We start from the raw sequence: 27,390 nt of genomic DNA on the forward strand, positions 1-27,390 counted from the left end.
AAAGGGGTTTCAGACAAATCTGTAGCACAAAGACAATGGAATTAAGTCCCAGACTCAGGGAGTCCATAGGAATCTAAAAAGTCTAATCCACCAAGGTTCAGACCCTAAAAAAGAAGGCAAGAAACCAAGAAGGGAAATAAAATAAGATTTTGCTGAGAACATGAAACTGAGAAAAATGCTGGGAAATTGGATGAGGGGAGAAGTTTTCAAAAAAGCAAAGTCCAGTTATATGACAAGATTTTAACACAATACCATGTTTGATAAATAATCTAGGACAGGCCTTTTACAATAAAAAAAAAAAAAAATTAAATGGAAATGAGAACACCATTTAACCCGGATTCATTGTTCTAAGGACACACTTCCTTTCACACTATGAGAGTCTTATTCGTGGTCTCCATCTTTTCCCCTCAGAGATGATCAGCTGAAGTCAGATGTTCTCAGTGGTCCGTCTGTCCAGCAGCATCAAACACACCTGGACTCTGTACTTATGGTATGTAAATGTACAAACACCACTGTCAAGCAGAGCGACTCAAGTGACCTTCTGGTCCCAACAGTGTCAGTGCTGTACTCTGTAGACCCCAAGGGTTTTCAGTGGACCACAAAAGATCTGGTGGTGTTTCTACTGCTCATGTTCACCTTCAACCCTGTTCCAGCTGCTGGAGGAGAACATGATCAGCTTCGTGAGGAAGGAGATGAAGAGAGTCCAGAGGCTCCTGACTACAGATTACCCAGAGAGCTACTGGAGTCAGACTGAGGATGACGAGGTGCTGGTGGGTGAAGATGAAGAGAAGAGGAAGAGCAGCAGGGAGGCGTTTCTGAAGATCACACTGCACCTCCTGAGGAGAATGAAGGAGGAGGAGCTGGCTGATCGTCTGCAGAGCAGTAAGACTGGAGATTCACCTCATCTCCATTTCAAGTACTTAGATTGTCTGAATGACTTAACACTGACTTTTTCTTCTCCAGGAACGGTTTCTGAGCATCAACATGAGCTGAACTGTAGACTGCAGAAGAACTTTCAGTGTATCTTCGAGGGGATCACCAGAGCAGGAAACCCAACTCTTCTCAATGACATCTTCACAGAGCTCTACATGACAGAGGGAGGGGCTGCAGGGGTCAACGATGAACATGAGGTCAGACAGATTGAAGCAGCATCCAGGAAGTCAACCAGACCAGAAACAACCATCAGACGAGAAGACATTTTTAAAGGCTTACCTGGAAGAGATGGACCAATCAGAACAGTGCTGACAAAGGGAGTGGCTGGTATTGGGAAAACAGTCCTAACACAGAAGTTCACTCTGGACTGGGCTGAAGACAAAGCCAACCAGGACATACAGTTCCTGTTTCCATTCACCTTCAGAGAGCTGAATGTGCTGAAAGGGACAAAGTACAGCTTGGTGGAACTTGTTCATCTCTTCTTCACTGAAACCAAAGAAGCAGGAATCTGCCGTTTTGAAGAATATCAGGTTGCCTTCATCTTAGACGGTCTGGATGAGTGTCGACTTCCTCTGGACTTCAACAACAACAAGATCCTGACTGATGTTACAGAGTCCGCCTCAGTGGATGTGCTGCTGACCAATCTCATCAGGGGGAATCTGCTTCCCTCTGCCCGCCTCTGGATCACCACAAGACCTGCAGCGGCCAATCAAATCCCTCCACAGTGTGTTGACATGCTGACAGAGGTCAGAGGATTCACAGACCTCCAGAAGGAAGAGTACTTCATGAAGAGATTCAGAGATGCAGAGCAGGCCCAAAGGGTCATGAAACACATCAAGACCTCCAGAAGTGTCCACATCATGTGCCACATCCCAGTCTTCTGCTGGATCACTGCCACAGTTCTGGAGGACGTGTTGAAGACCAGAGAGGGAGGAGAGCTGCCCAGGACCCTGACTGAGATGTACATCTATTTCCTGGTTGTTCAGGTCAAACTGATGAACGCCAAGTTGAATCAAGGACCTTCTACAGATCCACACTGGAATCCAAAGAGCGAACGGATGATCTTGTCTTTAGGAAAACTGGCTTTTGAGCAGCTGCAGAAAGGCAACCTGATCTTCTATGAATCAGACCTGACAGAGTGTGACTTGGATATCAGTGCAGCCTCAGTGTACTCAGGAGTGTTCACACAGATCTTTAAAGAGGAGAGAGGACTCTACCAGGACAAGGTGTTCTGCTTTGTCCATCTCAGCGTTCAAGAGTTTCTTGCTGCTCTTCATGTCCATCTGACCTTCTTAAATTCTGGTGTCAATCTGCTCCCTAAAAAACAAACATCAAGGATGTTTAAAGTCTTTCATAAGAGTCCAGGTCGAAACAGACTTCCATCAGAATGCTGTGGAGGCGGCATTACAGAGTCCAAATGGACACCTGGATTTGTTCCTTCGTTTCCTCCTTGGTCTTTCACTGAAGACCAATCAGAAACTCCTTGGATTGGTGACTCAGAAAGAACCTCACTCAGGGACCAATCAGGAAACAATTGGATTCATCAAGGAGAAGATCAGTGACAACTTGTCTCCAGAGAAATCCATCAATCTGTTCCACTGTTTGAATGAACTCAGAGATCATTCACTCGTGGAACAGATCCAACAGCAGCTGAGATCAGGATGTCTCTCAGTAGATCGTCTTTCTCCTGCTCACTGGTCGGCTCTGGTCTTCATCCTACTCTCATCTGATGAAGATCTGGACGTGTTTGATCTGAAGAAATACTCTGCTTCAGAGGAGGCTCTTCTGAGGTTAATGCCAGTGGTCAAGGCTTCAAAGAAATCTAAGTAAGTAAATGAAATGCTGAATTTGTGAAGAATTTCAATTTCCTTTTATACATCCAAATGAATCCAAATATGAATTATCACAGACATTTGTTTTCCTGGTTGATCCTTCATAGACTGAGTGGCTGTAACCTGTCAGAGAGAAGTTGTGAACATCTGTCCTCAGTTCTCAGCTCTCAGTCCTCCAGTCTGAGACACCTGGATCTGAGTAACAACGGCCTGCAGGATTCAGGTCTAGAGCAGTTGTCTGCTGGACTGGAGAGTCCTCATTGTCACCTGGAGATTCTCAGGTCAGAATAAAATTGTCTAAAAATGTATAAAGTATTCTTAATAAGGATTTTCCAGTGTCAAATACTTTTTAAAAAATGTTGTCACAAATTAATAGCTTTACATTCAACTTTCAAGTTACTCAAAATGATTCAATGCGCTATGTAAAATTCAATATTTGACTATTTTTATGTCAAGTATAATTCTTCATTTATTGTATTTATTCAGACTGAGTGGCTGTAACCTGTCAGAGGGAAGTTGTGAACATCTGTCTTCAGTTCTCAGCTCTCAGTCCTCCAGTCTGAGACACCTGGATCTGAGTAACAACCGGCTGGAGGATTCAGGGATAAAGCTGCTGTGTGTCAGACTTCAGAGTCCAAATTGTCTCCTGGTATCTCTCAGGTAAACATATTGCCATTTGAGAAACTGAAAAGGGTCGTTGTGAAGACTATTATGGCAAATGGAATTGTATTCAAACTTCATATACACTTCCGATTCAAATTTTGCAACCTTAACATTTATGGGTTATACTGAATTTGCTGGTCAGTGATCTTTTTTTTTTTTTTTTCAAATGATGGATGGCAAAAGAAATAGAAAACTCTGAGGTCACTATATAGCGTTTTTTTTAAGCTGACAAAGATTTTTCATGAGCTTATTAGCCAGTGTCATATTTTGTTTAAAAAATCTCCAAATAATAATTATATTCAAAGTAACATTACTATAAGGCGATGAAATGAAAATGCTGTCTCTAATTTCTTGAAAGGTTTTGTTGGTGGTTCGCTGGCATGAATCTAACGTTACTAAATAACTTGTTGTACAAACAGCATTTCTCTCAGAGCACATTAGAATCAAGCAAAATGTTCTGGCTACAAAAATTGATCAAAGAAAGCCACGTTAAATACACTGGTTCCTCTGCTGCAACTCAACATCTTTTCAGTAGAACTGACACATTCAGGGAACTCATGCTGATGGAACCCTCTTCCCTTCCTCTTTCGTCTCGTCCCAGAAGCCCGAGTAGATTCACACAAACTGTCATCTGGAAATACCAACTATGGAGTTATTTGACAAGATTAACCAAGGAACGTAGCTGAAACAGGGCTGGGTCCTGGCTGAACAATTTGACAGATATCTTGATAGACTATCATAATCATGTCACCAATGACCTGAGACTGGAATAGCTCAGACAAAAAAGATATTAAAAAAAGTAGTTTAATGTGCCCATCTTGCTCAGGTCCAGGTGCCTGCAGAACAGATCGCTAGATAGACTATCATAATTGTCTCACCAGTGCCCTGAATCTAGTTCATGTTTTTCAGCACAAAATGTAACGCAGTTTGTGCAGGAAAACCATAATTAAAAGAAACGGGAAAACTAACATTCCACAGTCTGGTATAATTATTTAAGTATTTCTTTAGGTTGATGGACTGTAACCTGTCAAAGGGAAGTTGTGAACATCTGTCCTCAGTTCTCAGCTCTCAGTCCTCCAGTCTGACAGAGCTGGATCTGAGTAACAACGACCTGCAGGATTCAGGTGTAAAGCAATTGTCTGCTGGACTGGAGAGTCCTCATTGTCACCTGGAAACCCTCAAGTCAGTAAACACTTTATTTGAAGTATTTATTTTATCTCAAGGCTGCTCTATATTTTTCTATGATTATTCTCGTCACATGATGATCTTCAATGTCTCCTTTCCAGTCTCTCAGGTTGTCTGATCACAGAAGAAGGTTGTTCTTCTCTGGCCTCAGCTCTGAACTCCAACCCGTCCCATCTGAGACAGCTGGACCTGAGCTTCAACCATCCAGGAGACTCAGGAGTGAAGCTGCTGTCTGCTGGACTGGAGGATCCACACTGGAGGCTGGAGACGCTCATGTAAGAATTCCAGAACTTAAATACTGCAGATGCATAAACATAAAACAACAGTTTTCAACAAGAATTAACATAAATATAGAAATATTTGATTTCAGATGTCTGAGAGGTTCTCAGTCATCCAGGTCATGGTGAATTCTTATCAAAATCTTCTTGTTGTGGCAACTGGACTTGAATTTCTTTACTTGAAGATGTTTCACCCTTCATCCACCTCATCATGCACCCTCTGAACAGCCAGGAAAGATTCACCACCAGAACCCCAGTAACTTCTGCATGAGCCTCAGTTCATGTGATCCAACAGGTTTCACTCCTTTAACTTTACCTTTTCACACTTCAGTCCAGGTAATCCCAGAAAAGTTGCTCTTTTGTCCCAACGAATGACACCACCATTAGCATAAGAACCTCCTTAGATGCTCCTTAGATTTTTGTGCCGATCACCTCATCTTCTTCTTCTTCTTCTTTCGGCTTTTCCCGTTTGGGGTCGCCACAGCGAGTCAACTTTCTCCATCTAACCCTATTCTCTGTATCTTCCTCTCTCCTCATACATTTAGATAACAAGCCACAATAACCTAGACCCGCCCAAAACCGTGGCAGTTAAATTTGCAAACTCTCCACAGGTCATTAGCACTGAAGAAGCCTCTTAGATGAAGTGTGAAACATCTTCAAGTGAAGAAATTCAAGTCCAGTAGCCATGTGAGATGCAGTTCTGGAAAAGAATTTGCCCCCAATCCTTGAGTTTTACTTACCTGATCTAAATAAAAACACACTGCTGTGTCGATCCCTCACATCAGCAGGTCCAGATATGAAGTCTTTGTTTGCAAAGCTGAAATAGTGGCTGTATTTAGGTTTTACCGCTAAAAAAGGAGAAAACAAGTATTGAAAAACAGTTGATGAGATTCTTGTGTTTCTTCCTCCAGGGTGGACCATGGTGGAGAGCACAGGTTAAAACCTGGTCTGAGGAAGTGTAAGTGTGGATTTTCTCTTGATTCATGACAATTAAACACAATCAGCTTTGACTGAAACACAGAGCTGATAGTTGAGGTGTTTAGTGGTTAAATCAGGGTTAACAGTAGATGACTGACGACGTGGACATCATGAGACTTTACAGAGAGTCACATCTCAGCGTTTCAGTGAAAATGAATCCAAGAGATGATTCAAATGATTCATTATTTTTGTGTGTTATATTCTCTATCAGATCGGTGTGAACTCCCATTGGACTCAAACACTGCAAACAGACATCTGAAACTGTCTGACAACAGGACAGTGACAGGCGTAGAAGAACAACAACCATATCCTGATCATCCAGAGAGATTTGACCTGTGGCCAATGTTGCTGTGTAGAAATGGTTTGACTGGTCGCTGTTACTGGGAGGTGGAGTGGAGAGGACGTGTTCATGTAGCAGTGACTTACAGAGATATCAGAAGGAAAGGATTTTGGGGGCACATGTTTGGATGCAACGACCAGTCGTGGAGTCTGTTCTGCTCTGCCAGTGGTTACAAAGTCCGTCACAAAAACACAGTGACAACTATCTCGTCCTCTGTTGACTCTAACAGAGTTGCAGTGTATGTAGACTATCCTGCTGGCATTCTGTCCTTCTACAGCGTCTCTTCTGACAAACTGATTCACCTCCACACCTTCCGCGCCACATTTACCGAACCTCTTCATCCTGGGTTCAGAGTCGGTTGTGGTTCCTCAATGTCTCTATGTTGATTGCAGGAGGGAGAGTCTTCACTCTGAACATCGGTCTTGCAACTCGGCTGTTAGGTCACAACACTCAGTAAGAATGCTGTCTTTTTCGGTATCTCCCTCGACCAGAACACATGCGGTTGTCAAGTTTAGCTGATGTTGTGATGTATGTATCACTGAAGTGACAAAATTGAGGGCTTCCTTCTTATTTAATTTTAGAAAGTATAAACCATCAACTTCCTGGTAACATTATATCAAAATATTCATTTGACCATATGTTGATTTCGACTTTGGTGCTCGTGCAGGGATTTCTTTCCTTCATTTTTTAATAGTGTAATACAAAAGATTATGATATTGTTTATTCTAGACCACTATAGCACTCTATCAAAGTCAACTGTATTGTCAATACTGCCATATGTTTCACACATACAAAGGATTGAAACTGTGTTTCTTTAAGACCCACAGTGCATGGGTTATGTTGTGTTCTGTAAGAAAAGAACAAATAGCACCTATATTGTACAAATACGTATAACTTCATTGGATGATGTAACATAATAATGCACAGTTTTTTTATGGTCTAAGTTGAGATGGCTTGTTATGTTGCTATGAAACAAAAAAAATATCTCAACTTGGACCAATCCCCACCTTGAGCAGTTATGTACTTAAAACTCCCCGCAGAGAAGAAATCAAGTCCAGTTTCCTCGATAAGATTTGACAAGGATGAGCCTCGTACCCGTATTACTGATATCCTCCATAGATCTTCTGACCGTTGACATGGAGGTACCTGTAGACATTCCTGCTGGAGCAGCAAAGTGCTGCCATGTGGTTTAACATCACAACAGCAGAGATGAAATTAAGGTGTATCTGAAAGAGAAAATACACGCACTAACAATATAAATGTTTTGGCTGTTTTCCCAATTATTTACCGACATCTCTTTTCCAGTGAAATATTTAACTGAAAGTTACACTGTGCATTTGCCACCATTATTAAACATTTACAGGAACGAATGAACTTGTGACGCTACAGGTTTACTCATGGCATGAACATGGTGCAACTACATACTCAAATCCAGAATTCCCAAAAGAAAGGAACATTTAAAATTGAGCCAGGGAGTGATTTTTGAGAAAACAAACTGTTGCAGTATAACAAAAAAAAAAATTGAGAAGAAATTAGACTAAAAAGATTTATTTTAGTGGTGATGCTGATGCTAGCACAAGAGTCTGAGCTTCAAGTCAGGGCAGACTTAACTCTTTCCAGGAGGCGTAAACAACTTTAGTTTTCCTGCTGTCGTCCATGAATTGAAAACCTTGAGTCTGAGGGTTTTACTCCATGACTGTAGATCAGGGGTGTCAAAGTCAAATACACGGAGGGCCAAAAAAACAAATTTGTTACAAGCCGAGGGGCCGGACTAATTCAGTGTGTTTATTAAAACATATTGAACTGACTGAACATAGCCTATTGAACCAAGACCTAAATGCATACAAGAAATTGCATGCATTATAAACTGAAAATGCAATATCGTGCTGCTCTATGATCATATCAATTACTGCTTTCAAATAGTAAAATGAGAAACTAAAAATAAATAAATAAAATCAGTTGTATTCTTTCTGATGGCTGCTATCTGCAATTAGTCCATTAACTGAAAAATAAATAAATAAAATATAATAAATTAAAATACAAAAATCTATGGCACACAGACAAAACAATACCTTCTTCAAAGAAAAATCACAGGTCTTGTAGAAACAAATTTAAAAATTGAACTGAATTAAAACTAAAAATACGTTCACGCTCCGTGACGCTCACTTGTCTGAGGCTGAGCCTGATACTTGGTGGCGTCTCATCTTTTGTACAAGTTCCATTATGTTCGGGGTCAGGCTCTGAGATGAGGAAATCCTCAGGATTGAGTGAAGGTGGTAATTCAGTAAGACGGCTCCTGTGTGATGTTTTGTTTAGCTTCGTCAAAGAGAACAGTTGTTCACACAGGTTTGTGCTGCCAAACATAGAGAGCGTCCGAGCTGGGGCATTGTGTCGGGGATGAAAACGTGCAAACTCAGCAGCACCCACTCTCATATTTTTCCTTCTGTGTGTCATTGCACTGGAGCTCAATCAACTCCATTTGTAGGTTCGATGGTGCACTTTCCACCTCAACTGCAAAAGGATCGCCGAGCCGTGCAAACCTGCTCTCTTCGGCTTCACAGTCAGCAAATCGGCGTCGGATGTCGGCAAACCGTGCACTCGGGAACACGGCGGTAGAGAGAGTTTCTCTTTCATGGTCTGGCAGCTGTGAAAGTGGCTCAAGTTTTCTATCCGCATCTGCTGCCAAACTTTAGCCACATTAAGACGCGCAGGTTTGCCTTTTACGTCCGTGAACATGTACTCTGCCTCCCACCTGCCTTGAAATCCCCTGTTCTCAGTGCCCACCTTTCGTTTAGCCATTTTTGGGGAGGAGGTAGCCGAAATTTGACACCTGCTCTGACTGCTGACGAAGAATGAAACCGAAGCCCGCTCGCTGCGCTGTAATGAGTTTGCGGGATACCGTTGCATTGTGGGGAATGTAGTATTGGTGCGGCCAAAACACCAGCAGGTTGCTGCGGGCCGGTTCTAATAATAATCAATTTCACCCCAGGAGCCAGAGATAATTTGTTCACGGGCCGGATCCGGCCCGCGGGCCTTGACTTTGACATATGTGTCCTAAATAAATAGGACGTAGTCCATTTTTCTTTGAAAATTCTACACTCTTTATCTACTTTTCTCCGTTTTGATAACAACACTGGCTAATGAGGAAGTAGCGGGGAGGTAGAGAACAGGGTAGAAACAATGTCGTAACAAGTAGCAGATGGCGCGTTGATAACGTCTGCTGATTGGTCCGTCTCAGTGATGCGGCGTGTCTTCTACTCTGACCAAAATAGTGCGCCCGCTAGTGGAAAATTCTTGAATTGCATTTAATTTAAAAAATTACATCCTTGTCTTTTATGCAATTTTTTCACTTTCAAGTTATCCTGCCGGCCTGACCGAACGTCCTTGCAGGCCGGTTCCGGCCCGCGGGCCGCATGTTTGGCACCCCTGCTTTAGACACTGCTTTGTGCCCACGGCCAGAGGTGCATCAGTGTTACAACAACCTCACTGCCTCACCCATTCACATGTGTCATGCCTTAACTCCATTGTCTACTTTTATCCTTGTTGGTCTCACTCAGAGTTGTTCACTCTGCCATATATGTATTTGTAGATGTCTTTTGCTATATTTTAATTGTTTTCAAATTGTCTCCCTATTTATATTTATATTCATATTTATTGATACTACAACTGTCAAGCATCTATGACAAAAGAATTTCCCTATGGGGATCAATAAAGTATAATCTTATCTTAACATAGTAACTTGACAGAACAGGATGAGTCTATTCTTTCTCTAACGTGGTCATGAAACCATGGTGATCGCCAATCCACTGGCACATGTAAAGCACAGTGTCTATGTTTCTGAAGATGTCGTGTGGTTGACTGACTACACAACATCAAAACAAAAACTTGCTCCTTATTGGGAATCTGACCCTCCCTGATCAGAAAGCGAAATCAATCCATGCATTTTAGTTCATTTGTTTAAGCCACAATTTACAAAGTTTATGAAGATTATTGTTTGCACATTCATTTAGATTATCATTTATTTTTTTATGTCCCTGTTGAAATATCAGGATAAGAAATCATTTGAGTCCAGGTACTGACCATGTGTCCTTCCGATTGGTCAGTTGATGGCCAATCGGTAGGACACATGGTCAGTGACAAAGAAGTTAAGCCGTGGAAAGGGGGATTTTAAAGTGAAGTGAAGAGATGCTGAAGAAATCCGCCTCCATCCTGTTGTCTCTCCAGCTTGAGATCAGTCCAACCACCACTCATCAAACCCACAGGTTACACTAATTTCACACCAGATATCAAGCGTGCAGGTAAGCCAGCATTGTTGGAGGCGAAAGCTTTTGAATCTGTCCATGAAGAAATTAACTATTTATAAAAATACCTTCATTTTAGGAATTATCCATTGTTAGCTTAGCAGGTGATTGGAAACTCAAGATGAGCCATGTTCAGGAGGCAGGGACCGCCTCCTAAACATGGAGGAACCTACTCTCATAGAATCTGAACTAACTTCCAACGTAAGTGTCAGGGTTTCACACCTGATCCCGATTTGTAATCGGCGCCAGCTGCAGCAGATGCCGCTAATCAAGATCCCTATAAGGGGCAGCGGCACGCTATGTGGCTCACAGAGCCCTGCCACGACCGGACCTCATCACAGCCTGCCCGACACCTCTCCCTGGTCGCAGCCTGCCCGACACCGACCCTACCCCGAGCCTGCAACCCATCCCGTCCTGGTGAGACCCAGCCTCTGCAGTCCCGTCTTCAACCCGTCCGGCCATTTCAACGCGATAAAAGTGCTTTCAACCCATCCCTGCTCTGAAGTGTGGTTCCCCGCTTGAGTCCGCCCAAGTGGCACGTGACAGTAAGTCTCTGCTCGTCTCTCTTGCAAACTTCAACTGTCTTTAAACACAGACATGTCAAAGGCTGTCTCCCTCTGGTCAAGAGGGAAGGGAATAAGTATGAGAGAAACATCTGAATCAGGTTTGTCTGGTTTTTACGTCACTCAGGAATCACATGAAAATCTAGATACCAAACACTGCAGGATTTGAAGGTATGACTTCATTCCAAGAAGCCTCCAGGAGACAGCAGGACCGCAAGGCAGAGAGAGCAGCATTTGGTCTCGACATGACAGGAGTTTTTGCAAGTCGACCCGGAGGGAGTTCAGCAGGTGAGAATCCTAGCAGAGAAATCTAAAAAAAATGTCAGAACATGATCACATTTTGTTTCATTTTGATCTTCGGACTCTGGGGGACGTCCTGGTTCTTCACAGGAAACGTTGTTTTAAAATAGTCTGTTTATTTTGTTAGCAGTCTTCGTAAACTACAGCTTGTCAAGGGTTCTTTCTAAGTGTTTTTAGTTTAATACTGTGATACTATGAATTACACAATATGTTTTGGTGCTTAGTGTGTTTTTTAAAGCACAGTAATTGTATCCGGCTGAATCAGCCATTTCTTACAGAAATAAAATACATTTTGACCATGTACTGGTTTTGATTGGTTTGTCGTTGAAGACCAATTAAAATCTGCCCCTACTAAAGTATAGAAGAAGAAATGCCTTCATTGCCACATTCAGTTCTTTTGACCACACAAGGAACAGCACCAGGGAGCAGTTGGGGGTTCAGTGTGTAGCTCAACAACACTTTGACAGGCTAGGAGGAACCGGGAATCGAACCAGGAATGTTCAGGTCCAAGGACGACTGCTCAAACCCCCCTGAACCATGTTGCCTCATATATATATATTCTAGGTGCCAGTTTGATAAAATCAAAATATGAATCCAGGAAGTGCCAGAACTGGTGCCACAGCATTCATTCACCCAGCTTAGTTTTGTTTTGACAGGTTGTGATGCAGGACGAAGGTTCTGAAGTATGAACTGTCAAAATAAAACAGGAAGTGAGGAGAGGAAGAAACAGAGACAGAAGATAACAGATGAAAAAGTGTAATAAATAAAATAAAGACCTTGCCATGAATGAGTGTGAGGACAGAGAGGAGGGAGTCCTTCCATCTAAAATCGCTCTGCATGGAGACGATGATGTCGAGACTGAATTTCAGAGGTGAGAGGATGATCTCCAACTGTCTGTGACGGATCTCCATGTCAGAGCTCATCATTATTCACCCTCTCACTTTTGTGTTGTAGTCCTGAGCAGCAGCTCAGACCCGGATCAGGACCCAGTTGTGTGTCCCTCAGAAGTGACTGTTTGATGGCCCGGCCAATATTATTCAAAACTGAATGTTCAACTGATCAAAGGTCAGATTTAAAAACCTAAATTTCTCGACCTCCAGACAAACTGCCTTCTATGTTTTGTTCTATATTCTATGATTTGTATATTAACAACTCTGTCATTATCTTATAACTGTTTATCACTCATGTTGCAATTTTCAATTTCAAATACAAATTCTCCATTTCTGACCAGTTTGCATTTCATCCAATGGATCCGTGTAGAAAACATGACATACTTTACAGGACAGGTCCTTCCCTTTTCGTCACCTGGCGCCCCCTGTTGTCCAGAGTGTGATGTTACATTCTGTGGAAAGATCTCTTACTTTTTGCGACAAAGGAATGATTGTATTGTTTCAAAATTGTTGAAATGTTTAAGCTTTCAGTGGTCAGATACATTTATTGTATTTACTGATGGAGTGATTCTATCAGGATGTAGAAGGAAATTTTGTGTCAGACAGTGAGGTGTAGGGATATTAGATTTTTTCAAATTCCATGCAAAAAATTTTCAAATTTCATGCAAATTAAATTTTGTAACACAATTTTGTGGTTCATCAATTATGATCTGATTCGGCCAAGGCTGTACATATCCTTACCTCTCAGTTATTGTCAAGTTCTATAAGAGACTTTAGAATCAAAGATACCTGGTCAGAGATGGAATAAAAGATTTGGTCCAGAAATGCTGGCTCTAGATGATCTACCAAAGGGGTTTAAGACAATTTTGTAGCACAAAGACAATGGAATTAAGTCCCAGACTCAGGGAGTCCATAGGAATCTAAAAAGTCTAATCCACCAAGGTTCAGACCCTAAAAAAGAAGGCAAGAAACCAAGAAGGGAAATAAAATAAGATTTTGCTGAGAACATGAAACTGAGAAAAATGCTGGGAAATTGGATGAGGGGAGAAGTTTTCAAAAAAGCAAAGTCCAGTTAATATGACAAGATTTTAACACAATACCATGTTTGGTGTATAATCCAGGTCTGGCCTTTTAAAAAAAAACAAACCTTTAAATAGAAATGAGAACACCATTTAACCCGGATTAATTGTTCTAAGGACACACTTCCTTTCACACTATGAGAGTCTTATTCGTGGTCTCCATCTTTTCCCCTCAGAGATGATCAGCTGAAGTCAGATGTTCTCAGTGGTCCGTCTGTCCAGCAGCATCAAACACACCTGGACTCTGTACTTTTGGTATGTAAATGTACAAACACCACTGTCAAGCAGAGCTACTCAAGTGGCCTTCTGGTCCCAACAGTGTCAGTGCTGTACTCTGTAGACCCCAAGGGTTTTCAGTGGACCACAAAAGATCTGATGGTGTTTCTACTGCTCATGTTGACCTTCAACCCTGTTCCAGCTGCTGGAGGAGAACCTGATCAGCCTCGTGAGGAAGGAGATGAAGAGAGTCCAGAGGCTCCTGACTACAGATTACCCAGAGAGCTACTGGAGTCAGACTGAGGACGACGAGGTGCTGGTGGGTGAAGATGAAGAGAAGAGGAAGAGCAGCAGGGAGGCCTTTCTGAAGATCACACTGCACCTCCTGAGGAGAATGAAGGAGGAGGAGCTGGCTGATCGTCTGCAGAGCAGTAAGACTGGAGATTCACCTCATCTCCATTTCAAGTATTTAGATTGTCTCTGAAACCTGGAGACATCTGGACTGGCTTCAGGTCACCTGGGGATGCGTCAGCTCTCATCAGAAAGACTGGTCCACTTTTATTTAGAATATGAGAGAAAAACATCAGTGACTAATAACACATTTTAGAGTCAGTATCCAAACCTGATCTTGTGATTGGCTTAGAGTAGCTGACACTGGACCTGTTTTGTTTGGTTCTGATCAGTTCCAGTTTGTTGTTCATCATGGTTTCATCTGAGATTCTTCATCCAAGAAGAAGTCATCTGACTGTCCATTTATCCATCTCCTGGAAAGGTTGAGTTTCTGCTTGTTCACAAAGTATTCATCAGCTTCTCTCACACATTCAGCTTTATCTTTTGGCCGTTCAATCATCTCCAGGTCACTCGTTGTAGGTCCAGAGCTTCACACCAGTTCAGTTTTTCTGATCAGACAAGTGCTTTCTAAGACCTGAATGGCAGACAATCACCGCACTGACTATTTCTTCTCCAGGAACTCGTGCTGCTGAGTGTCAACATGAGCTGAAGTGCAGACTGCAGAAGAACTTTCAGTGTATCTTCGAGGGGATCACCAGAGCAGGAAACCGAACTCTTCTCAATGACATCTTCACAGAGCTCTACATGACAGAGGGAGGGGCTGCAGGGGTCAACGATGAACATGAGGTCAGACAGATTGAAGCAGCATACAGGAAGTCAACCAGACCAGAAACAACCATCAGACGAGAAGACATTTTTAAAGGCTTACCTGGAAGAGATGGACCAATCAGAACAGTGCTGACAAAGGGAGTGGCTGGTATTGGGAAAACAGTCTTAACACAGAAGTTCACTCTGGACTGGGCTGAAGACAAAACCAACCAGGACATACAGTTCCTGTTTCCATTCACCTTCAGAGAGCTGAATGTGCTGAAAGGGACAAAGTACAGCTTGGTGGAACTTGTTCATCTCTTCTTCACTGAAACCAAAGAAGCAGGAATCTGCCGTTTTGAAGAATATCAGGTTGCCTTCATCTTAGATGGTCTGGATGAGTGTCGACTTCCTCTGGACTTCAACAACAACAAGATCCTGACTGATGTTACAGAGTCCGCCTCAGTGGATGTGCTGCTGACCAATCTCATCAGGGGGAATCTGCTTCCCTCTGCCCGCCTCTGGATCACCACAAGACCTGCAGCGGCCAATCAAATCCCTCCGCAGTGTGTTGGCATGGTGACAGAGGTCAGAGGATTCACAGACCTCCAGAAGGAAGAGTACTTCAGGAAGAGATTCAGAGATGCAGAGCAGGCCCAAAGAGTCATGAAACACATCAAGACCTCCAGAAGTGTCCACATCATGTGCCACATCCCAGTCTTCTGCTGGATCACTGCCACGGTTCTGGAGGACGTGTTGAAGACCAGAGAGGGAGGAGAGCTGCCCAGGACCCTGACTGAGATGTACATCTATTTCCTGGTTGTTCAGGTCAAACTGATGAACACCAAGTTCAATCAAGGACCTTCTACAGATCCACACTGGAATCCAGAGAGCAAACAGATGATCTTGTCTTTAGGAAAACTGGCTTTTGAGCAGCTGCAGAAAGGCAACCTGATCTTCTATGAATCAGACCTGACAGAGTGTGACTTGGATATCAGTGCAGCCTCAGTGTACTCAGGAGTGTTCACACAGATCTTTAGAGAGGAGAGAGGACTCTACCAGGACAAGGTGTTCTGCTTTGTCCATCTCAGCGTTCAAGAGTTTCTTGCTGCTCTTCATGTCCATCTGGCCTTGTTCAATTCTGGTATCAATCTGCTCTCTAAAAAACAAACATCAAGAATATTTAAACTCTTTCACAAGAGTCAATATGAATCAAACTTCTATCAGAATGCTGTGGAGGAGGCATTACAGAGTCCAAATGGACACCTGGATTTGTTCCTTCGTTTCCTCCTTGGTCTTTCACTGAAGACCAATCAGAAACTCCTTGGATTGGTGACTCAGGAAGGACCTCACGCAGGGACCAATCAGGAAATGATTGGATTCATCAAGGAGAAGATCAGTGACAACTTGTCTCCAGAGAAATCCATCAATCTGTTCCACTGTTTGAATGAACTCAGAGATCATTCACTCGTGGAACAGATCCAACAGCAGCTGAGATCAGGATGTCTCTCAGTAGATCATCTTTCTCCTGCTCACTGGTCGGCTCTGGTCTTCATCCTACTCTCATCTGATGAAGATCTGGACGTGTTTGATCTGAAGAAATACTCTGCTTCAGAGGAGGCTCTTCTGAGGTTAATGACAGTGGTCAAGGCTTCAAATAAATCTAAGTAAGTAAATGAAATGCTGAGTTTGTGAAAAATTTCCATTTCCTTTTATACATCCAAATGAATCCAAATATGAATAATCAAAGGCATTTGTTTTCCTGGTTGATTCTTTCATAGACTGAGTGGCTGTAACTTGTCAGAGAGAAGTTGTGAACTTCTGTCTTCAGTTCTCAGCTCTCAGTCCTCCAGTCTGAGACACCTGGATCTGAGTAACAATAACCTGTGGGATTCAGGTCTAGAGCAGTTGTCTGCTGGACTGGAGAGTCCACATTGTCACCTGGAGACTCTCAGGTCAGAATAAAATTTGTCTGAAAATGTATAAAGTATTCTTAATAAAGGTTTTCCAATGTCAAATATGTTTTAAAATAAGTTGTCACGAATTTATAGCTTTATATACAACTCTCAAGTTACTCAAAATGATTCAATGCGCTACGTAAAATTCAATATTTGACTATCAAGTATAATTCTTCATTTATTGTATTTATTCAGACTGAGTGACTGTAACCTGTCAGGGAGAAGTTGTGAACGTCTGTCTTCAGTTCTCAGCTCTCAGTCCTCCAGTCTGAGACACCTGGATCTGAGTAACAATAACCTGTGGGATTCAGGTCTAGAGCAGTTGTCTGCTGGACTGGAGAGTCCTCATTGTCACCTGGAGACTCTCAGGTCAGAATAAAATGTGTCTGAAAATGTATAAAGTATTCTTGATTATGATTTTCCAGTGTCAAATACTTTCTAAAATAGGTTGCCACAAATTTGTAGCTTTCTTTTCAAGTTACTGACTCAAAGTGATTCAACGTGCCATCTAAAATTCAATATTTGACTATTATCATGTGAAGTATTATTATTCATTTATTATATTTATTCAGACTGAATGGCTGTAGACTGTCACTGGGAATTTGTGAACGTCTGTCCTCAGTTCTCAGCTCTCAGTCCTCCAGTCTGAGACACCTGGATCTGAGTTACAACCAGCTGGAGGATTCAGGGATAAAGCTGCTGTGTGTCGGACTTCAGAGTCCCAATTGTCACCCGGAGACTCTCAGGTCAGAATAAAATGTGTCTGAAAATGTATAAAGTATTCTTGATAAGGATTTTCCAATGTCAAATATTTTTTAAAATAAGTTGCCACAAATTTGTAGCTTTATTTTCAAGTTATGTTACTCAAAGTGATTCAATGTGCTACGTAAAATTCAAAATTTTACTATTATCATGTGAAGTATAATTATTCATTTATTGTATTTATTCAGACTGAGTGGCTGTAAACTGTCAGGGAGAAGTTGTGAACGTCTGTCTTCAGTTCTCAGCTCTCAGTCCTCCAGTCTGAGACACCTGGATCTGAGTAACAACCGGCTGGAGGATTCAGGGATAAAGCTGCTGTGTGTCGAACTTCAGAGTCCACATTGTCGCCTGGTAACTCTCAGGTAAACATATTGCTACTTGAGAAACTGAAAAGGGTCTTTGTGAAGACTATTATAGTAAATGGAATTGTATTCAAACTTCATATACACTTCTGATTCAAATTTTGCAACCTTAACATTTATGGGTTATACTGAATTTGCTGGTCAGTGATCTTTTTTTTTTTTTTCAAATGATGGATGGCAAAAGAAATAGAAAACTCTGAGGTCACTATATAGCGTTTTTTTTTTACATGACAAAGATTTTTCATGAGATTATTAGCCAGTGTTATATTTTGTTTAAAAAATCTCCAAATTATAATTATATTCAAAGTAACATTACTACAAGGCGATGAAATGAAAATGCTGTCTCTAATTTCTTGAAAGGTTTTGTTGGTGGTTCGCTGGCATGAATCTAACGTTACTAAATAACTTGTTGTACAAACAGCATTTCTCTCAGAGCACATTAGAATCAAGCAAAATGTTCTGGCTACAAAAATTGATCAAAGAAAGCCACGTTAAATACACTGGTTCCTCTGCTGCAACTCAACATCTTTTCAGTAGAACTGACACATTCAGGGAACTCATGCTGATGGAACCCTCTTCCCTTCCTCTTTCGTCTCGTCCCAGAAGCCCGAGTAGATTCACACAAACTGTCATCTGGAAATACCAACTATGGAGTTATTTGACAAGATTAACCAAGGAACGTAGCTGAAACAGGGCTGGGTCCTGGCTGAACAATTTGACAGATATCTTGATAGACTATCATAATCATGTCACCAATGACCTGAGACTGGAATAGTTCAGACAAAAAAAATATAAAAAAAAGTAGTTTAATGTGCCCATCTTGCTCAGGTCCAGGTGCCTGCAGAACAGATCGCTAGATAGACTATCATAATTGTCTCACCAGTGCCCTGAATCTAGTTCATGTTTTTCAACACAAAATGTAACGCAGTTTGTGCAGGAAAACCATAATTAAAAGAAACGGGAAAACTAACATTCCACAGTCTGGTATAATTATTTAAATATCTCTTCAGGTTGAGTGTCTGTAACCTGTCAAAGGAAAGTTGTGAACATCTGTCTCCAGTTCTCAGCTCTCAGTCCTCCAGTCTGACAGAGCTGGATCTGAGTAACAACGACCTGCAGGATTCAGGTGTAAAGCAATTGTCTGCTGGACTGGAGAGTCCACATTGTCACCTGGAAACCCTCAAGTCAGTAAACATCGGTTTGATCTTAAGACTGCTATATATTTTTCTATGGTTATCGTAGTCACATGATGTTCTTCAATGCCTCCTTTCCAGTCTCTCAGGTTGTCTGATCACAGAAGAAGGTTGTTCTTCTCTGGCCTCAGCTCTGAACTCCAACCCGTCCCATCTGAGACAGCTGGACCTGAGCTTCAACCATCCGGGAGACTCAGGAGTGAAGCTGCTGTCTGCTGGACTGGAGGATCCACACTGGAGGCTGGAGACGCTCAGGTCGGAAATCAAGAACTTAAATACTGAAGATGCATAAACATAAAACCACAGTTTTCAACAAGAATTAACATAAATATAGAAATATTTGATTTCAGATGTCTGAAGAAGTTCTCAGTCATCCAGGTCATGGTGAATTCTTATCAAAATCTTCTTGTTGTGGCAACTGGACTTGAATTTCTTTACTTGAAGATGTGTCACCACTTGTCCACCTCATCATGCACCCTCTGAACAGCCAGGAAAGATTCACCACCAGAACCCCAGTAACTTCTGCATGAGCCTCAGTTCATGTGATCCAACAGGTTTCACTCCTTTAACTTTACCTTTTCACACTCCAATCCAGGTAATCCCAGAAAAGTTGCTCTTGTGTCCCAACGAACGGGAGCCACATGAGCATAGAACACCCTTCGACCAAGTTTCGGAGTTTCTGCCGATCACCTCATACATTTAAGTAACAAGCCACCATAACCTAGACCCGCCCAAAACCGTGGCAGTTAAATTTGCAAACTCTCCACAGGTCATTAGCACTGAAGAAGCCTCTCAGATGAAGTGTGAAACATCTTCAAGTGAAGAAATTCAAGTCCAGGGGCCATGTGAGATGTGGTTCTGGAATAGAATTTGCCCCCAATTCTTGAGTTTTACTTACCTGATCTCAATAAAAACACACTGCTGTGTTGATCCCTCACATCAGCAGGTCCAGATCTGAAGCCTTTGTTTGCAAAGCGGAAATAGTGGCGGTATTTAGGTTTCACCGCTCAAAAGGAGAAAACAAGTACTGAAAAACAGGTGATGAGATTCTTGTGTTTCTTCCTCCAGGGTGGACCATGGTGGAGAGCACAGGTTAAAACCTGGACTGAGGAAGTGTAAGTGTGGATTTTCTCTTGATTCATGACAATTAAACACAATCAGCTTTGACTGAAACACAGAGCTGATAGTTGAGGTGTTTCGTGGTTAAATCAGGGTTAACAGTAGATGACTGACAACGTGGACATCATGAGACTTTACAGAGAGTCACATCTCAGGGTTTCAAGGAAAATGAATCTCACAGATTATTCAAATGATTCATCATTTTTGTGTCTTATATTCTCTATCAGATTGGTGTGAACTCACATTGGACTCAAACACTGCAAGCAGACGTCTGAAGCTGTCTAACAACAGGACAGTGACAGGCGTAGAAGAACAACAACCATATCCTGGTCATCCAGAGAGATTTGACCAGTGGCCTATGTTGCTGTGTAGAAATGGTTTGACTGGTCGCTGTTACTGGGAGGTGGAGTGGAGAGGAAGTGTTTATGTAGCAGTGACTTACAGAGGAATCAGAAGGAAAGGATTGTGGTGGCACATGTTTGAATGGAACCAGCAGTCTTGGAATCTGTTCTGCTCTGCCAGTGGTTACAAAGTCCGTCACAATAACACAGTGACAACTATCTCCTCCCCTGTTGTCTCTAACAGAGTTGCAGTGTATGTAGACTGTCCTGCTGGCATTCTGTCCTTCTACAGCGTCTCCCATGACAAACTGATTCACCTCCACACCTTCCACACCACATTTACCAAACCTCTTTATCCTGGGTTTAGAGTCGGTTCTGGTTCCTCAGTGTCTCTATGTTGTTTGCAGGAGGGAGAGTCTTTAATCTGAACATCAGTCTTGCAACTCAGCTGTTAGGTCCCAAAACTCAGTACGAATGCTGTCTTTTTCGGTATCTCCCTCGACCAGAACACATGCAGTTGTCAAGTTTAGCTGATGTTGTGTTGTATGTATCACTGAAGTGGGCCTCCTTTTATTATTTTCAGAAAGTATAAACCATCAACTTCCTGGTAACATTATATCAAAATATTCATTTGACCATGTGTTGGTTTCTACTTTGGTGCTCGTACAGGGATTTCTTTCCTTCATTTTTTGATAGTGTAATAGAGAAGATTATGATATTGTTTATTCTAGACCACTTTCGCACTCTATCAAAGGCAACTGTATTGTCAATACTGCCATATGTTTCACACATACAAAGGATTGAAACTGTGTTTCTTTAAGACCGACGGTGCATGGGTTATGTTCTGTTATGTTAGAAAAGGGCAAATAGCACCTATATTGTACAAATAAGTATAACTTCATTGGATGATGTAACATAATAATGCACAGTTTTGTTTATGGTCTAAGTTGAGATGGCTTGTTATGTTGCTATGAAACAAAAAAAAAAAGCCATCTCACTTGGACCAATCTCCAACTTGAGCAGTTATGTACTTAAAACTCCCCACAGAGAAGAAATCGAGTCCAGTTGCCTCGATAAGATTTGACAAGGATGAGCCTCGTACCCGCATTACTGAGATCCTCCATAGATCTTCTGACCGTTGTCATGGAGGTACCTGTAGACATTCCTGCTGGAGCAGCAAAGTGCTGCCATGAGGTTTAATATCACAACAGCAGAGATGACAATAAGGTGTATCTGAAAGAGAAAATACACACACAAACAATATAAATGTTTTGGCTGTTTTCCCAATTATTTACCGACTTCTCTTTTCCAGTGAAATATTTAACTGAAAGTTACACTGTGCATCTGCCACCATTATTAAACATATACAGGAACAGATGAACTTGTGACGCTGCATGTCTACTCATGGCAAGAATATGGTCCAACTACATACTCAAATCCAGAATTCCCAAAAGGAATGTTTAACGTTGAGCAAGGGAGTGATTTTTGAGAAAACAAACTCTGTTGCAGTAAAAACAAAACAAAAAAAACATGAGAAGAAATGAGACTAAAAAGATTTATTTTGTTGATGCTGATGCTAGCACAAGAGTCTGAGCTTCAAGTCAGGGCAGACTTAGCTCTTTCCCAGAGGCGTAAACAACTATAGTTTTCCTGCTGTCGTCCATGAATTGAAAACCTTGAGTCTGAGGGTTTTACTCCATGACTGTAGAGGCTCTGGGTTGTCATGGATTCACGAAGCTCCTCCCCTGGACTCTGGTTGCAGCTCTCACCTTGATGCTGCCGTTCATCCCAGACAACTTCATCCATAGCCTGCATGCTGGAAGGTATCACCTTCTGGGTGTCTGGGATTTCAGGCATTTGAGCAGAAGGAGGCATATCCAGTCTTTTCAGGAATGGCAGCATTGTGAGCAACATTCAAGGTACAAACACACAATTTCTTAAGCGTCTTGTGTTCTTTTCTTCCTGATGTTACTGTCACTTGGGATCACCACATCCACCACTATGGCTGTTGTCAGAGCCATGAACTGATTTATGGATAATGATGATAATGAACTGATATTGATTGTTGTATTCTTGTTTTTATTACTATTTTGTCTTGGTTACATTTTATTTTGATAAACTGATTTGTGCTGATGATGCACTCTGCTCCCCTTGATTTTGGAGCTCTTTCAAGAGAAATTTTGGATTTTGACAAGAATTATCCATGACTTGGATGACGGACAATCTCCACAGACAATATTCAACAGTATTTTCTGTGCAAACGTTTACCATATTTTGCGGACCATAAGGTGCAATATCAAGAACGGCTCTATTTTCATACATAAGGCGCACCACATTACAAGGCGCGTGATAAAACATACAGTTTAAAGTGAAACAAAACAGTCAGTTTAGTTGAACTTTATTCATCTCCAGACAAACCCAACCTCCAAAAACTCATTTTGTGGAGATCTTGTGCAGCCGCCCCCCACACACAAACATACATGCACACAACAGAGGGTCACTTAACTTCACCAACATTTTATTGGTCATTTTATTTACAAGTCATTTGTTATAAATAGAACAAATACAAATGCTGCTTGCTTTGCAGACTTGAACAACTTCCCTGACTCTTCAATGTCCGAGCACTCAGTGTGAATTCATTTGTTGATTGTACAAGACATCAGGTTGCAAACAGTACACCACGCCACACTGTCATTGTGTTTCCCCCTTATGAGTTTGTGTAATGGGAGGTGTAGTGGGTTTTATATGTTTGGTTTTTGGAGCAGCTGCTTCTGCCATCTCGCAGGCTGCACTGACTGAACTGACAACTTTGTTCCCCGAGAAAAAAAAATAAAAGCCCGTCCTCACTGAAAGTTTATCGGTTTATTAATTTTATACCATCGCCTCAACTGTCGGGTTTATTTCCTAATAAGGACTTGTTTTACGCACTCTTGGAATTGTGGCACTTGGGGTGCCGGGCCGCGCCCCGGACAAAGCCGCGGGGTGCGTGATCGATTACGCGCGTGGGTGTGAGTGGAAGAGTAAAGAGTTTGGCATCCCCTTGTCATCACGTGATGCGCTCCCGCGGGCGAATTTTAACACTACACGGGTTATCGATCTGCGATGCACCTCTCTTTATACTGCATGTCTGCTTAATAAGATGGGTTTTTTTTATAGCCATAAACTAATTATTGGAGGGTGAGTTTATGAGAGTACAAAGACTAGACATCCCCCTCCCTTTTTTTTGGTATTTAATTTGTTTTATTTCTTGAGTTAGTAACTTGCTCCTTTCCTCTCACTCAGACTGTTAGTGAGCATGTAGTTACCACATGACACCACAGGATGGCGTGTCATCGGCTGTGAGTAGTTTTTGCTGAGACCCGGCCCGCAGCAATGCTTTGGCGGGGGCCGAGTGATGGGAATTCCGGCTCTCTTTAGAGAACCGGCTCTTTCGGCTCAGCTCACTAAAAAGAGCCGGCTCTTCAGATTTTTTTGTTGCTTTAATCGATATATTACCAATAATAATGTGACATTATGCACAAAGTGAATTAATCATTAATAAAAAAAATGTATTATACTACTATATTATAGTAGCCTTTATTTTTTCGCTCTACAGTGAACTTTTAACTAATTTAAACTTTTTTATACTAAGTCAAGCAACACAGAATCCCTGAAAAACACACAACACAACAAAATGTAAATTAAAAATATTTACTTTTCAGTGCAACAACAAATAAACTATGAAATGCAAGAATAAACTTTTAGCTTTATATACGTTACAAATTTAAAGTGAAACAACAGCACAGAATCCCTGAAAAAATGCAAAACAACAAAATATAAATTAAAAATATTAACTCTTCAGTGCTATAAATAAACTAGAAAATACAACAACTTTTAACTATTTACAATTCAACTTTTAACCAATTTAGACTGAAACAACACAGGACCCCTGAAAAACACGCAAAAAATATAAATTAAAATGTGTAAAACAACAAGAAAAAGATCAGCAGTCCCTACTGAAGAATGGCATTTAGAAACACCAAGTGCAGACACAGAGGCGACACCACGCATATTGACCAACCACGTGCGCCTTCAAGAGCAGAAAAGCGTCTCGAAGGGAGCCGGCTCCTGACTGGTGGGGAGCCGGCTCCCGTCGTTCACTTCCAAGAGCCGGATCACAGAGTCGTTACGTTCGCGAACGACACATCACTACACAGCATTAGTGCAGTGCTGTGTCGGTGGCAAAGAGTGTGGACGCTAATAATGTGGCTCATGTCTGTGTTTACAGCGGACGGCAATAAAACCTACACACTTGACTCATCATTGTTCACGTGTGCAACAAATTTGGTGGCCCGTACGGGAATCAGCGGTGCTGCTGATCACAGTGCAGACAAGATGGAGTTGGAGAAACTGCAAGATGAGCTGAGTGAGGTCCTGCTGCAGCTAAGGTTCGACCAACTACGGGAGGTTTGTTTTCTAGCTAAGATCCCCACAGAAAAGCTGAAAAAGAAGCACTCGCTGATCAGAGCTATAAGTGAAACAATAGAAACAGTTACTGAAAAGGAAGATGAGGATGTTTCATGTGTCTTTCTGGAAGGATTAATTAAAAAGGCAAGAGAACTGAAAGAAAGTGATGACCATTCAGATAATGAGGACGGTGTAAGTCAAGGCGCTGTTGCTTTGACCAGTCTGCAGGAGCAGTATGCAGCTTTACAGCTAAGTTTCCAAACTGCAACTAGGAAGTTGGAGGAAGAAATGGCACAGCTGACTCAGAAGATGCTTCCAAAGAACCAGGCCATCGTCCAAGCTTAAACCTCACTGCTTTACCAGCAGTGCAGCCACCTGAACTGACCATCCGCAGAGCGTTTAGGATTGATGGCCAAATTGGAGAACGAGGCCAAAAAGACAAGCTTTCATACTCAAACTTGATTCATCAAATTGAAATAGGACTGAAAAGAAATCACAGTGAAGCTGAAATTATTGAAGCCGTTGTCCGAGCCATCAGTCCTGGTTTAAGCCTTCGTGACATGTTAGAGATCAAAACAGACCTCACACTCCAACAACTTCGCACCATCCTGAGGGGACATTACAAGGAGGACAGTGCGACTGATCTTTATCATCGTCTGATAAATATCACTCAAGAAAGTAATGAGTCCCCACAGAATTTTCTGTTCAGGACGACAGAGCTGAAGGAGAGACTTCTAGCCTCATCCAAAGAGCCAGGTACAGATAAACAGTATAGTGCCGAACTAATACAGAAACAGTTCTTGCGGGCTGTGTCCCCCGACCATTTCAACAGCTGTAGCAGGGATGAGGTGAGGACGTCAGTGGTGCAAATTCCAAAAGCAGACCTAAGACAGGCTCAGCAGGAGGACCCTGTAATCGGTGAAGTGCTTAAGTATGTCACCACCAACCGCTGGCCAAAAAGTGGAAAACAAGCCCGCAATAAGGGGATAGCTGTCTTATTTTGATGAGTAAACCAATCAGGATGCTCTGTGTTTAACTCGCACTATGAACAGGCACACACGCACAGTTCCACACGCACACATAGTCTCTCTCACTCTCAGTCGTGTGTGACAGCGGACACCTGAAGTGAGTGTGAAGTTGGAAGAATGTTGTCTTCCAGCTCTACATAATTACTGTTCCAACATTGTCTGACATTGTGGTTTTGAGATACATCTTGTGATGCAGATTCTTGGACACATCATCAGTGATAGTACCTGGGGTCACAGGGGGTTTTGGGTCTTTCAACTTCAGACCCCCTCACCCAGGCGACCCAGCCGGGGGTGATCAGTTCCCGACCTGTGTCCAAGAAGCGCTCCTCCACGCTTTGTCCCTCTGGATCCAGGGCCATCTGGATGCCTTCTCAGCGGCCTCTGACGCTGAACAGATGGCTCTCCTTTTGCGTGCCCCTGTGACGCCCAGGAGACTGTAGGCCCTGCAGAGAGACCTCCCCGCAAAGCCCCTTCCCCCGACTTCAATGGGCAAGCATTGTGCATGCCGCCCCCTGTTGCGGCAGTCTTCCACCAGCTCAGCATACTTTTCTTTCTTTCTTCTGCTGGCTTCCTCCATTCTCTCCTCCCAGGGCACAGTCAGCTCTAACAGGATGACCTGCTTGGAGGACTCTGAATGTAAGACGATGTCTGGTCTTAGGCGGGTTTCTATAATGTCCTCAGGGAACCTAAGCTGTTTGCAGAGGTCCGCCCTTAGCCGCCAGTCCTTCGCAGTTCCCAGAAGTCCTGTTTGGGTCTTTGGAAGGGGAGGAGGTTGCTCCCCGGCTCTGATGAATGTCACGCCCTGCCTCTGTGGCTGGAAGCGCTTGCTGTGGTCAATGGCAGAGTGGATGGACTCAGCAATTGCCTTAAGCACCTGGTCATGGCGCCAACGATAGCGACCTTCTACAAGTGCTTTCGGACAGCAGCTGAGGATGTGCTCCAGAGTTCCTCTTCCCTGGCACAATGTGCATGATGGCGTTTCAACCTTGCCCCAAAGGAAGAGGTTTGACGGGCAGGGCAAGACATCATAGACCGACTGAATGAGGAATTTTATGCGGAGTGGTTCAGCCCTCCACAACTCCGTCCACGAGATCTTCCTGTCCATGACTTCCTCCCATCTAGTCCATGCACCTTGCTGCCTTAGCCCAACCCACTGGCTCGCACGCTGCTCTTCGACACCAGCCCGCACCTCGAATTGGACCTGGTCCCGCCTTTCCTTGCCCTTGCGCTTCCTGCGGTGCGTAGTCGGAATAGTTCCCAGGCCTGCCCGACCAGTTGCCACGGACCCCACAAGCTCCTTGTGGAACAACCGAGCTTCTGCCTGGTCCACCGCCTCTTGCGCCTTCCATCTTCTGCCTGTCCTCACCACGATGCCGGCTTGAGCAACCTTTGGGTCCTTCGATTCGATTCTATATTCAACCAAGGACCGACTTTAATACAAAGTCCCCGTGTCAGGGACTTCGTCCCTGTGTCAGGGACTCTCTCTCACACGCACTTCAAGTGGGGGAAAAATTCTGTTCTCAAA

At 42.7% G+C, this 27,390-nt stretch overlaps 2 protein-coding genes across 2 annotated transcripts; both read left to right on the forward strand.

Annotated features, from left to right (window-relative positions):
* The first annotated feature begins 827 nt into the window (after nucleotides 1–827).
* Nucleotides 828–10,885, forward strand: LOC147227011 (NLR family CARD domain-containing protein 3-like). Its single transcript, XM_086158952.1, has 7 exons — nucleotides 828–882; nucleotides 964–2,279; nucleotides 2,320–2,759; nucleotides 2,873–3,046; nucleotides 4,715–4,888; nucleotides 5,803–5,849; nucleotides 6,081–10,885. Exons 1-7 carry the CDS (start codon nucleotides 846–848, stop codon nucleotides 6,593–6,595), a joined length of 2,703 nt encoding a protein of 900 aa, XP_086015078.1. The 5' UTR covers nucleotides 828–845; the 3' UTR covers nucleotides 6,596–10,885.
* Nucleotides 10,769–23,298, forward strand: LOC147227012 (uncharacterized). Its single transcript, XM_086159980.1, has 11 exons — nucleotides 10,769–10,927; nucleotides 13,761–13,989; nucleotides 14,526–15,775; nucleotides 15,884–16,323; nucleotides 16,438–16,611; nucleotides 16,810–16,983; nucleotides 17,565–17,738; nucleotides 18,749–18,922; nucleotides 19,013–19,186; nucleotides 20,000–20,046; nucleotides 20,278–23,298. The coding sequence occupies exons 1-11, from the start codon at nucleotides 10,769–10,771 to the stop codon at nucleotides 20,817–20,819; spliced, it is 3,537 nt and encodes a 1,178-aa protein (XP_086016106.1). The 3' UTR covers nucleotides 20,820–23,298.
* The last annotated feature ends 4,092 nt before the right edge of the window (nucleotides 23,299–27,390 follow it).

The sequence above is a fragment of the Fistularia commersonii genome, chromosome 14 (assembly GCF_037954325.1).
Source record: "Fistularia commersonii isolate RoL2024-O1a breed Wild chromosome 14, RoL_Fcom_v1.0, whole genome shotgun sequence".
Taxonomy (NCBI): domain Eukaryota; kingdom Metazoa; phylum Chordata; class Actinopteri; order Syngnathiformes; family Fistulariidae; genus Fistularia; species Fistularia commersonii.